Below are 12816 nucleotides of genomic sequence, written 5' to 3' on the forward strand. Positions count from 1 at the left end.
GTCTGCACAATACCAGATTTTTAGCTGTTTACATATATATAGAAGTTAGACAATTAGTAATTGGACCATCATCTTCCCAAGTTGGCCATATAGTAGGAGTATTAAATATCGAAAAATGACATAATTTAAATTTCTAAATTATTACTACATGATCGATAATCAATTGTCTAATTCATGGATTTTGAAATTGTTGATTACATGATAACAAAATATTATTGCATGATAACAAAATAGTATTAAAATATGATAATCTATTAGTATGTGAAATGTACTTTGATTTGACTTTTTTAAGAGGTTCTATGTACTTTGGTTTCAATTAAAAATTAAATTTTTTTACCTACGAGTGTGACAAGATCATGATCATCCCCCAACTCTAAAACTTTATAAGTCACGCAGTGTAGAATGTAGATATAAGATAAATAATTTATCCCAAAAAATAAAAAAGAAAGTTCATTCTTTCACCAATTAATTGGGGTTCAAGTGAAATTTATTACTATTAATTTTACAAATAAAACCGATTTTTAATTATACATGACTTTTACAAAAAAAAAAAAAATCAATAGCATGCTGCCGTTGATCCGAAAATGAGGCTGAATTCAATAAAACAAACCTATATTTTATACCAAAAAAAAAAAAAAAAAAACCTATATCTAAATAGAAAGTCAACTGTTATATAGTAGTAGTAGTAGTAGTAAAACATAAATTGTGTAACTAGTTAATATTGTAAACAGTTAGTAGGGTTATTATTAAAAATGACCTCATCTTTAATCTCAAGTTGTTTGATTTATAACCAGAGTCAAACTTGAAGACAGCTAAGTACTATGATAACTGATAGCACTTGCATCTATTGTTTAATTCATAGCCAAAGCCAAAAATTAGGGCAGATATGTGTCTAGGCAGTCTGATTGGTTAAATATCGAAGACATTTAAGAGCTTCAAAATATCCCACATGTGTGAGAGAGAATCTTTATCTAACCAACACATGACATACTAATTAAGGAATGTCAATAGGGGTTGATGACGCTTTGATTCTACCTCAGCACAAAGCAGTTGGAAATGAGCAATTAAAATGGCGTGTAAACGTGCTAAGAAGCAGTCTAATGATGATCTGTGTGAACAGAAAGCTTTCAGTCTTTTTTTAATCTTCATTTTATTGAAATTTTAATTTGTGAGTTGCATGACTTGGACTAGTAGTTGAACCCGAGGCAAGCCGAAGTCACAAATTAACGACATCCTAACTAGTAGAAATAGTCTAAATTAAATGGGCAGAATATAATCTGATCCAGATTATTTACTGTTCAATTAAGTTATATTTCGAGTATTTTTAGTGTTCAAGTATCAAGATATATATCAGGAAATGCTTTTTTCATTTTAGTTTTCCATTTATTTGAAGGGCTCCATTTTATGTACTTCCTAAATTGCCCTCATCAAAATGAGGAGAGCTCTCTCCATTTTGGTTGTGATTTAAAAAATCACAGGGGGCAAAAGGGTAATTTTCACTTCATTTCTGGATCCGAAATTCTAGTCAAGAAACTAAAAGCAGTTTTGAATTGTGTGTATTCCACAATCAAACAGTGTGGGCCCATATTTTTTCCTCGGGCTTGAAAAACATAAAAGTTGTAACTTGAACAGCCACCAAGGCTGAGAAATACGCGCATATCTGCTTATGAAACTTGAACAGGCACTAAATCTCATGTAGGGACCAGACCGTTGAAGATACACTAATTACCGACACTAAGAGATGGTCGTTGCTCAAGATAACAAACCGAATACAACGACACACAAGTATTGAATACTACTATAAGACATCTCAAGAACCCTAGCTACACTTTAGATAGTCACCAATCAAAAGTCTAAGCGATTCACAGATATCACCTGCACACTCAATACACAAGACATTAAAACGTAACAAAACAGGTCTATACAGATCTGAACAAGAACTACAAGCAGAATTAATTTGTTTGTTTGCTTGCAAGATCAATACCAGAATTCGACTTAGAAATATAACCCTTCAAAAAGTACCATCTGCATAAGAAACATAAACGATGGCTAAAACACGGTCATTCCGCAGTTGATGCAGACGGATGAGAGATGTGTTGTTGCTCCTCAAGGGATGAAGATGCAAGAAACTCTCCATCAATCTGTTGAGCAAGTGTGTCCATTTCTCTGCCTTGTTCCAATAGGAATACGTCGTCTCCGTACCACTGCGCAGCCCACCAGTATATGACAAAGTTGACAACACTCAAAACTCCCATGAAGATATAATACTTGTCGAGCCTACTGTATTCTACAATCCTCTGGAACCATCCGAAGGGCCGCATGCTGAAGACGACGAGCCAAACTACGCTCATGAACTTACCCACTCCCACCGAAAGCTCCACGAGCGGCTCCCCATAGCTCCACAAGCTTTCAGAAACCTGAGATCCGTAGAACGACACAAGCCCATCTTGAGACAGTCCCGTCATCAGTCCCAGCAAAAGGAACTGCGGCGTCAGCCAGTATGCGCTCATTGGACCGTGATGCCTGTATGCGTACGTTGTTCTGCGCTGCCTGCGTGCTGCAGTCTCCCATGCAGCACCGCAGCACAGCAGGCAACAGGCAGTCCCAATGCCGATTCTCACGAGCTCCATCTTCTGTTGGTTATATTTCTTCCTCTTGTTGAGTTTTCGGATCACGTAGCTGGACGTTTCCGAGGCCACAAACTCTGCCAATCTTGACAGATTGGAGAATATGAGTATGGCACGAAGATCACTGTCGTTATTCGCAAGGCTGTCGGCCTCTTCGAAAAAGTAGGTGCTGCCAGAAGCCGAAACAAGGCTTAAAGTGAGGAGACAACACCACAACGGAAGCATCTTCAGAAGAAGCTTCACTCCCCTCACTTGTTCAGGACTACATTTGCTTTCCTCTGTCGCTTTGTCTAACCACCTGTGTAGTGTCAAATGTGAGAGCGTTGTTCAACACCACCAACTAAAGACGGGTATTATCCGACCCCACGTTCCAACTCACCGTGTTATTCAGATTCCAGCCCTTTTTACAACAAAATTGAACAAAGCTACATAGCACATTTTGGTCAAGAGTGAAAGGATTGTTGGGATCCATTTGCAACAATAACAGTAGTATAATTCTTTAGAGGTCATATTCATCAAAAAAACCATACTCTACTAGTATCATTTATTATCTCATTCTTCAATAAGGTTTTATTCTTCTTCTCTAATCAAATTACCGTCCCTTTCAATCTCACATTAGGCGATCTCAAGGCCTAACAAATACCCCCACCCGCTGTTGCGTTGCTTTTGGCCTTACACGAAACTCGTAACAAAACAAATAACATTATAATTTAACGTAAATGCATAACTAAAGCAAACACTTATTAGTACCTCAACCATGGAATGTGAGGCTCGGGAGCTTGTGGACACTGGACATTTCTATTAGCGATGGCTGTGCGGACGACAATCCCAACATCCTTAAAAGGGTTTTCGCTTTTGGGGACGAAGTTGTAGCATTTGAAACCCAACAAGAATACTAAGAAGCAAAACCCCATCACAGCGATTAAAACTAATGCAAGTTCCTTGAAGTAAAGTTCCGGTAAAGGTCCGGTTAGAGCGAAGATGGCCGCCACCAAGGAGACCAGAGTCCACCAGAATCTTGTTCGTCGGTTTCTCTGTTCCTCATCTAGGACCATCGGTCTAAGCTGATCTTCAAGAAACGCTCCGAGGTTGACTTCCTGCGCGGCCAGGGCCAAAGCCAATAGCCCCAATCCTGGGTAAAATAAACGCAATTCAAGCACGCCGTCATCGCCAGCTGCGGCAAAGTTCAGTATCATGAGTCCCTGAGAAAATCCAACGTTACAGACCAAACAGGATCAAAAAAGACTAGTGAGAGAGAATACATTTAGTCTATAAACCTCGCACTAGTTGCTCTCACAACTGATATGAGACATAGAGTGTGTAACACATGGATATCATATGGAGTACACCCTCAGTCCCCCATAATTATCTCACATTCCACTAATTAATTTTTTCTACTCACAATTTTTACTACTCCATAAAATTAATCCATATTTCACTAACTTTTTCAACTCACTTTCTTTTACATTTCTTAAAATTCTTGCCGGAACCAAAGTGGACAATTATTGGGGGACGAAGGGAGTAATTAATTTTGTATTAGGGACCATATGTCATTGACTACTCACGATGATGCAGGCTGTGGTGGAGATAACCAGCACCATGAAGCGGCCGGTGTAAACGTCAGCCACATAAGCGAACAACGGTGTGAGAACTGCGGTTGTTCCTTCCTGAATGTTGACGACCACGACAGCTCTCCGGAAATCATAGAATTCCCCTGGCCACGCGTCGTCGTTGAGACGCGTGATCAAGATGTTGACAAATGTCTTCTCCACCAACTTGACGCTGAATATGAGTCCTGTGTTTGTGTATGACGGACAGTCAAATATATAAGACGAAAATGAGTCAGTTAATTCTTTGAGATCGTTACCTAAGATGAAGAAGATGGAAGTGGTGAAGACAACGTAGTAATGAAACGTCTCTAGGCACCAACGTCGGACTGGGATGCAATTCATGTCTGTATAGTATAATACCAGATCTTTTTCCTGTTTTCAAATGTAAAGGATTAATAGTTGACTCAGCTTCTTCTCAAGTCAGCCATGTAATAAATATTCTCAACCACACATTCAAATTCACCATTTTCTTAAATATCACTAGATCTTAGGTATTGAGTAATAATAATAGAATACTGTACTTAAATAGTACTTAAATAGTACTCCCTCTATCCCAGGAGCCACATTTGACATGGGCACGAATTTTAAGAAATATATTCCCTCCGTTTCATAGTAATGGAGGCGTTTCTTTTCGGTACAGAGATTAAAAAAAAATTGTGTTAGGTGAGTAAGTAAATGGAGAATAAAGTGGAAAATGAAAAAAGGTAGAAAGATGAAGAGAGAAATAAAAGAGAGAGTAAAGTAGGTGTAGAAAAATGTGTTGACTTTTACTAAAAAGGGAAATGACTCTATTACAATGGAACGTACCAAAATAGCAAAATGACTCTATTACTATGGAACAGAGAGAGTACATTATTTAACGTGGGCACGAGTTTTAATAAATATAAAAAATAGTGTGTTGAAAAAGTTAATGGACATTTTTTTATATTGGTTTTATAATAAAATGTGGGTGAGTTAGTGGAATGTGAGACTACTTATAATTTATTGTAAAAAGTAAAATGTGACTATTTTTGTGTGACGAAAAGGGAATATATTTTACTAGTATTACGGATAGTTGAGAGAAAATTAATTATAGATAGACTGATCGGAATAAATTAAATTAATAATTAGTCATCTTCAATGTGATATATGATACTATATTATTGGTGATACTATATTATTGGGCAAATGTCAAAAAATTCACAAATTTTGATCAAATTCGGATAAATGTCATTACTTTTGAAAATACCAATCATCACATGGCCAAAAAATTGACGTTCTATCTATCTTCATATTTAAACATATAGTCTATTTTGGATAACTATACTCCATCTATCTCATTTTAAGAGACACATTTTTCTTTTTGAGATATCACATTCTAAATGATAATATTTTTTTTTATTTTTTTTCTCATCTCTTACTTTATTCTCTCCATTTTACTCACAAAACAACATTGTATAAAATCTCGTATCGAATGTAAATGTTCCACTTAAAATGAGGCGAAGAGAGTATATTTTATATCGAAAATAGACTTGTAAACCAATGAAAATTTGCTAACGACACTATTTATAAAAAAAATAAAGACATGTAGGATGCCAATTTGTTTTACAATGAAAAATTGTCATGTACTCCATCCGTCTGCCATTAAGAGTCTTATTTCTAGGCGGCACAAATTTTAAGAAATATTAAGAAAAGTGGGTGAAAAAAAGTTAGTGGCATAGAAGATTAGTTTTAAATGAAATGTGAGTTGAATGAGTTAGTATAAGATTAGACCCTATAACCATTTATGGTAAAAGTGAATCGGAACTCCTATTCGCGGTCGGATTAAAAATGGAAAAACGAGACTCTTATTCACGGACCGAGGGTGTAATTGGCTATTTTTGAAAGATTATGGATTGATAAAAATTGATAACTTTTACTTTTTGCAATTCGCCCAATAATAAAATTTTGAAAGTGGTTTGATGGAAACACAGATCTGAATCTGGAGAGGGACCGTTCCGGTGTTTAATGTTGTGTGGGGTATAACAGTACATATGTTTTTCAAACAGTGTTATTTGATAGACGTGCCATCAATCACATTGGCCATTCGTACCACAAGTAAAAAAATACTACGTAGAAATCAAAAAAAATAAATACTCCTTCCTTTCTATCCATAAAAATATGGTCAGTATAGCATTAGAAAAATTGGTAAAATAAGAGAGATGGAGAGAATGGTATGATAAAATAAGAGAAAGGAGAAGAATGGTAGTTAAAGTAGTATTAGTCGATAGTGAGACATACATTATTAAATTGATATAACTTTCTAAAAATTGGAATACATTGTGGGAGGAATGAAAATGAAAAGTGCACATATTTTTATGACAGATGGAGTAGTAATTTTACATATTAAATGAGATTTTCATTAATAATAATAAAAATTCACTCAAACATTATGTATTTTTATTAATTTTGTTTAGTAAATAAATCACAGTGTTTCATTGACTTGACAAAGCTAAACTTGTGCTTGGAAGCGCAAAGTGAGAAGAATATGTGCTCGTGGGTCTTTTATCATGAAAGAGTTAATCCACAAATTCTCCGATGTGGATCACCTAATGCAAATCTTGCACCATCTCCTATTCCACTCCTCACAAACATAAAAAAAAAATGATGGTGGGCCCATTGCTCATGTTTGTGAGAGGTGGAGTAGTAGATGGTGCATGATTTGCATAAGGTGATCCCCACTGCAAATTCTCATGCCAATCTATATTTACTCCCTTTGTCCAACGTCATTTGAGTCGTTTCTTTTTGGCACGTGATTTAAAAAATTTGTGTTTAGTGAGTTAAAAAAGGTCGATGAAAGAATAAAGTAAGAGAAGAAGAGAGAGTAAAGTAAAAAAAAGAATAAAATAGGTGTGATTAGATGTTTTGTTTTTAGAAAAAAAAAACAAAAAGAAATTGTAACACTCCTTATTCAATTAAAGAATTAATGGAACAAGTAATGTCACTTCAAAACATTTACTTATTTTAAAAGATAAGATAAGAGTAATTTTATTCAGATTTACCAGCGTATAATAAAAACTCTATTTGAAAGAAATATTTGAGTATTCACTTGATAAAAATCCGGACATGCCACAAACTAACCCTTTAGAAACATAATTAGCATACTAAAGACTTGACCCTTGACTCTTCAGCAGTTGATAATTGACAAGATAAGTTTAAAACTAGATCTGCAAAAACAAATCTTGAAGGTTGTGAGCTTCATAAGCCTAATAGAGTATTCATTCATTATAACAAGATTTTCAAAATAAATAAACTTTCTGCTAGCCACATATATAATTTATAGATTTTCAAATTTTCTTTACCTTGTAGGCAGTTTACTTATTCGAAATATGATCATTTTTACATACGCATTCGATAACAAAATTATCGTCCATGCATTCAGACTTCCCAAAATTTATAGCAGAACTTAACTCACTCATAAGAACTCATATGTAATGTCAAATCTCGTTAGCAATTCTAAACTGCCAACACTCATATCAAAATTTCACATAATAAATGTAACAAAACTTGTTCTCGCATACTCCCTCCGTCCCAAGGAAGATGACCCCTTTCTTGGACGGTACAAGATTTTATGCAGTTTTATTTTGAGTGAGAGTAAAGTAAGAGAAATGGAATAAAGTAAAGATAAAAGGGTTTCAATTTTAAGTAATGAGTCATCTTGGTTGGGACAAACTAAAAAGGAAAGTGGGTCATCTTCAATGAGACAGAGAGAGTAGTACCAAATATCAACATAGAGGTGCATTAGGGCGCATCATTAATTAGAGTGCTAAAGTACATCCAATCACGTAATGCAACATAATTTGTCAAGTTGTATATGCATTTCCGTAGATTGCATTTAATTATAGGCAAATTGAATTTTATATTGTTGAGTTTTGCATGTTAACATAATTGTCTACAATGCAAAATAAAATATATATAAATGCAATCCGTCTATATATAAAATGCAAATAAACAGCTTATATCTAAAATGCAAAACTCTACAATAAAATTACAATCTGCATATAATAAAAATGCAATCTGCATATAACAAAAATGCAATATGCTGAAATTCATCTATAGCTTCTATAAATGTATATTGCATTTTTCTATATACAATATTGCATTTTTCGTGCCATGTGGCAGCACATGATTGGATGTGCGTTAGCACTTTAAAATTAGTTAGCATATTAGTATATCCGATAACATCTATATATCAGAGTTATAACAAAGATTTCCCACATTCACATATCGTAATGCATCATCAAATATATTCTCTCATATAATGCCACAAACATTATCACATATTTGTCCAAGTGTGCCGCTTAGCGACGAATGCAAGTACTGGGACTGAGCATAATACCTAGTGTTAGGCCTAATCGAATCTTCCACTCATACCATATATCATATAGTATTTCCTTCAATCACACTATATATCATATATCATTTCCTCCAATCGCACCATATATCGTATGACATTTTCTCCCATCATACCAAATATCATATATCATTTCCTCCCATCACACTATCTGTTATATAGCATCTCCTCCATTCATGCCATATATCATATGGACATTCCCTCTCATCACACCAAATATTATACATCGTTTCTCCCATCACACCACGTCAAGTAACATCTTCTCCAATCACAGCGTATATCACATATCATTTTCTCCCACACCATTTCACATAAAAATTTCCTCCAGTAGCATCAAAACACGTATATGAGCATATTCATTTCTCATCCACTTCATCATCATATTCAACATAAATCAACATCAATTCACAATTAATGCTTCTCAATAAACACCCTTTAATCGTATTAGTAACAATTGTACCCCAGAGTTTAACATAAAACACGTAAATTTCCTTAACATATCAGTCATAATCTACTTTATATACATCACGCGATAACATTTTATAACTAGTCATATCCAGACACTTAATTTCATAATTAACACACGATATTCATACTCAATCATATTATTTACACGTAATTACGTCAGTCGACATATTATTGTAAAATTGGTTTATATAAGAATAACCATTAACTTAAGTAACAAAAATATGAGTATTAGTGCTTGATACTCTACCTCATAACGTCCAAAAGCCTTGATTTGCTATTTCCTTCAATCCCGCACCATTTTTTCCTTCCTTCAACTATTATTCGTTGTTTGCTCATCTTTATAATACCACACACATATTCCATATCAATTTTATCAACAAAACGAGGTATTACGATAAGTAAAATTCTTTAGAACGTCTAAGGTGTTTATCTTGACTTACAAATATATGTAAATTAGAGCTACACAATAGAATATTTTCCCAAAATAATTTTTACTTGGCTTACATACCTTTATTTCTTCTTTCAACTTTTAGAGCTTTAATAATTCACCACCTTACACTATTTTTAAATAATCAACTGCTTTTGCTCGGAGCAACATAGGAGTCGAGCCCATAAAACAAGAAATCTCTTGAAGTCTAGTTTAACTTACAAAAAGGTAATCTCAAAAACTCCAGGGGATTAATGAGGTATGGCTGTTTTATTAAAGATTCCGGCGACTGTTTCGCATGAATTTTTAAAAATAGCAAACGTTGGTAAAATGAGTTGAAATTTTGAAGGGGCCTTCCTAAGACATGAAAATATCTACAGAAAATTTTATAATGGAATTTCCAACAGTTTGGAGTGGCCGAAACTGACCAGTACAGTAGGAAAAGAACAATACTAAGTTCTCAAACACATTATGTTCAATAGCAAGACAATATATTTGTGTACATTATGGACCAAGCAAGACAGATTTTCCTTTCTCTTTTCCCAACTAATGACACTCTTCCAAAACCTTAGGTCAATAATCATCTTCTCCATAGTTCTTTACAAACCCCATAACATAAGCTTCCAAAATCATACTTAACTATCAATTAACTCCAAACTCAATTAAATACATTAAACTAAGTTCTTTATTTGATTCCAATTTCCAATGTTTTAAACCAATCCCAATTCATTTCCAAAGTTCTACTTTTTATTTGCAAATCATATTTGTACACAAACCAAGCAATCAAAACAAACATACCAAGGCAAGCGCTCTTCCTATTCGTTCCTTTCATAAGAGTCTGGATTTCATCCATTTCTAGTTCTGATATTCAAGCATAGAGCATAACATGAGTAAGTTAGGATTAGCTATTACCTTGATTCCACATGCTTTGAAATTGGATGTTTTGAACTTCGTGCTTCAAATCTCACTTCCATGGAGGTTGGAAGAGAAGGAAGACGGAGGCAGGTCACCCGGGATAGAGGGAGACCAGCGGCGCAGCGAGGTCTCACCGGAGAGGTAATACGGCGATGGGTTCACGTGATGGAAAGAGGAGTGAATGGATGAGAGATGCTATGTCAAACTATCATATGTTGACGACAACTAGCAACCACATAATTCAAATCCAGTTTTAAGTATATGTGGTGAAAAATATCAAATTGTGGTGAAAATATTAGGGGTTCTTCGGTCATTTGGTAAATATTGTTTGAGAAATTATAAGGAAAAAAATGGAAAAATAGACAAAAATTTTAAAATCCCCTATTCCGAAAAATTCATATGGCACGATCTCATATTCCGAAAAATCAATAAATTTAATCTCAAATTTCAAAAGCATGCGAATCAAGCCACTTTTTTCGAAATCTCTCTTTTTTCAATTACCAAAGCAATTGGTGGGTTGAAAGATCATTAGCCAAATATCTAGAAGCCTCCACACTATTCTCTCCTTTTCTCTATTGATTTTTCTTGTATCTTTATTTGCCCTTTTTTTAATTATTCATTATTAAACTTTCTTTTAGTTTACAAACTTTTTGGATGTTACAAAAATGATTCAAATAACTTGTGATAATCGAAAATAAAATATGACTTAAGTAACTTGGAACGGATGGAATATGTTTCTATGAAAAATGATCAAATTTAATTTCAAGTTATCCATATTTTAAAATTTCATTTTTGTTAAGTTTGTTAAGTGTATATATATATATAAAATTTCTATTAAATTATTATACTCATATACCATTATAAAATTGAATCTATATTGTTCTAACTTTTTCTACTCAATTTTTTCAAATCTAAATGGAGTAATCACTTGAAATTTCTACCGAACTAAATAGACTGTCCGTGGACAAACATTACATCCTATGGTGGAGTTATTTTGTCATTTTGGTACGTTCCATAATAATAGAATCATTTCATTTTTTTAGTAAAAGTCAATACATTTCTTCTATCTTACTTTATTATCTTAATCATTTTCATTTCCTACTTTATTTTTTTACTTCCTCTGTCTGAAGTCCCACTTTTCCAATTTAGTCCATCTGCGAATAGGAGTCTCACATTCAACTAACTCATTTCACTCACATTTTATTTAAAACGAATATATACTAGCTAGTGTGAGTCATATTCTACTAACATTTTTCCATTCAGTTTTCTTACCATTTATTAAAATCCATGCTAAAAAATTAAAATTCTTAACGACAAATGAATGAAGTACTTAACATAATACTGTATATTTCTTAAATCGCCGAAAGAAACGTTTGCACAATACGAAGAGAGTACATTTTATTATTTTCCACACCCAAGCTTGTTCACAGAGCTAATTAAATTTTCTATGATATAGATTTGTAAAGATTCTCTAATAAGCTTATAACATTGAAAACATTTACCAAGATATAGTATTACTACATTCCCAGTGTGAGCTGAAATATATCAAATACTCCCTCTGTCCCATTAGAAATACAACGTTTTTCTTTTTGGATTGTCCCAGTAAAAATGAAACGTTTCCTAAAATAGAAACATCACTCTCTCTAATTTTCCCTCTCTCTTACTTTACTCTCTCTTCATTAACTCACAAAACTATACTTGCATAAAATCTTGTGCCGGAAACCAAATGTTTCATATTTATTGGGACGGAGGGAATATAATACTATTAGGGGATGTAATCAATTGCTAACTAATTACCAATCCCAAATTGAGACCAATTTTCAACCATTAGATTAGAAGATCTTGTGGTTAATATAATACCAAGTGTAATATATTTTAAATTTAAATAATTATTAATTAAATTAAAAGGGTATTAATGTCAGATCCTATATGTAGTAATTATAACTAACTACTTTCTCTCTCCTCAAAATCATCTCAAATCTTTAAATTTGACGTAACTCTCTCAATTTAAATTACTTTTTTGCAAAAAATATATCAAATTAAAGATAATTTAATAAGGATTCCAACGAGATCTCAATTGCATATGTTCCGACGATGTTCGGGTGATGAAATTTGATAAATTATATTTCAATTTTCGTACATGTTGATAAGCAGCTTTAATCAACAAATGCAACAAAAAATCTCAATATATTGTAGGCAAAATCTCAATATTATGCATGTCCAATCTCAATAAAAATGTGTTGATATTTTCTTGTCCTTGTATTAATATTCTAATGTCATATTATTGATATTTGTAATACACAATGTTGATATAAAAAAACACCCATGAAAATTATCATATGATAACATAATGACGATATTACCCTTTTGTTGATATTTTGTCTACTATTTATTGAG

At 33.5% G+C, this 12816-nt stretch overlaps 1 protein-coding gene across 2 annotated transcripts; it reads right to left on the bottom strand.

Moving 5' to 3' along the window:
- Nucleotides 1-1717: 1717 nt before the first annotated feature.
- LOC148923981 (protein NRT1/ PTR FAMILY 5.7-like) lies at nt 1718-10634 on the bottom strand. 2 transcript variants are annotated; one of them, XM_089061169.1, is made up of 6 exons: nt 10417-10634; nt 9325-9413; nt 4495-4609; nt 4193-4422; nt 3378-3829; nt 1718-2925 (listed from the first exon to the last, which is right to left on the bottom strand). In XM_089061169.1, the coding sequence occupies exons 3-6, from the start codon at nt 4577-4579 to the stop codon at nt 2061-2063; spliced, it is 1632 nt and encodes a 543-aa protein (XP_088917295.1). In that variant the 5' UTR covers nt 4580-4609; nt 9325-9413; nt 10417-10634; the 3' UTR covers nt 1718-2060. The 2 variants fall into 2 exon arrangements, with proteins under 2 accessions (XP_088917295.1, XP_088917296.1); XM_089061170.1 differs by lacking the exon at nt 9325-9413.
- Between the last annotated feature and the right edge of the window lie 2182 nt (nt 10635-12816).

This window comes from Salvia hispanica, chromosome 6 (genome assembly GCF_029641045.1).
Source record: "Salvia hispanica isolate PSC_SH4W2 chromosome 6, Shi_PSC_v1, whole genome shotgun sequence".
Taxonomy (NCBI): Eukaryota; Viridiplantae; Streptophyta; class Magnoliopsida; order Lamiales; family Lamiaceae; genus Salvia; species Salvia hispanica.

Excerpts from the sequence above, each read along its gene's own strand:
- LOC148923981 (XM_089061170.1), bottom strand. The coding sequence starts at position 4,579 with ATGAATTGCATCCCAGTCCGACGTTGGTGCCTAGAGACGTTTCATTAC. Across the intron at positions 4,423-4,494 it reads TTCCATCTTCTTCATCTTAG|GACTCATATTCAGCGTCAAG; the intron begins GTAACGATCTCA and ends ACACAAACACAG. Across the intron at positions 3,830-4,192 it reads CCACCACAGCCTGCATCATC|GGACTCATGATACTGAACTT; the intron begins GTGAGTAGTCAA and ends GGATTTTCTCAG.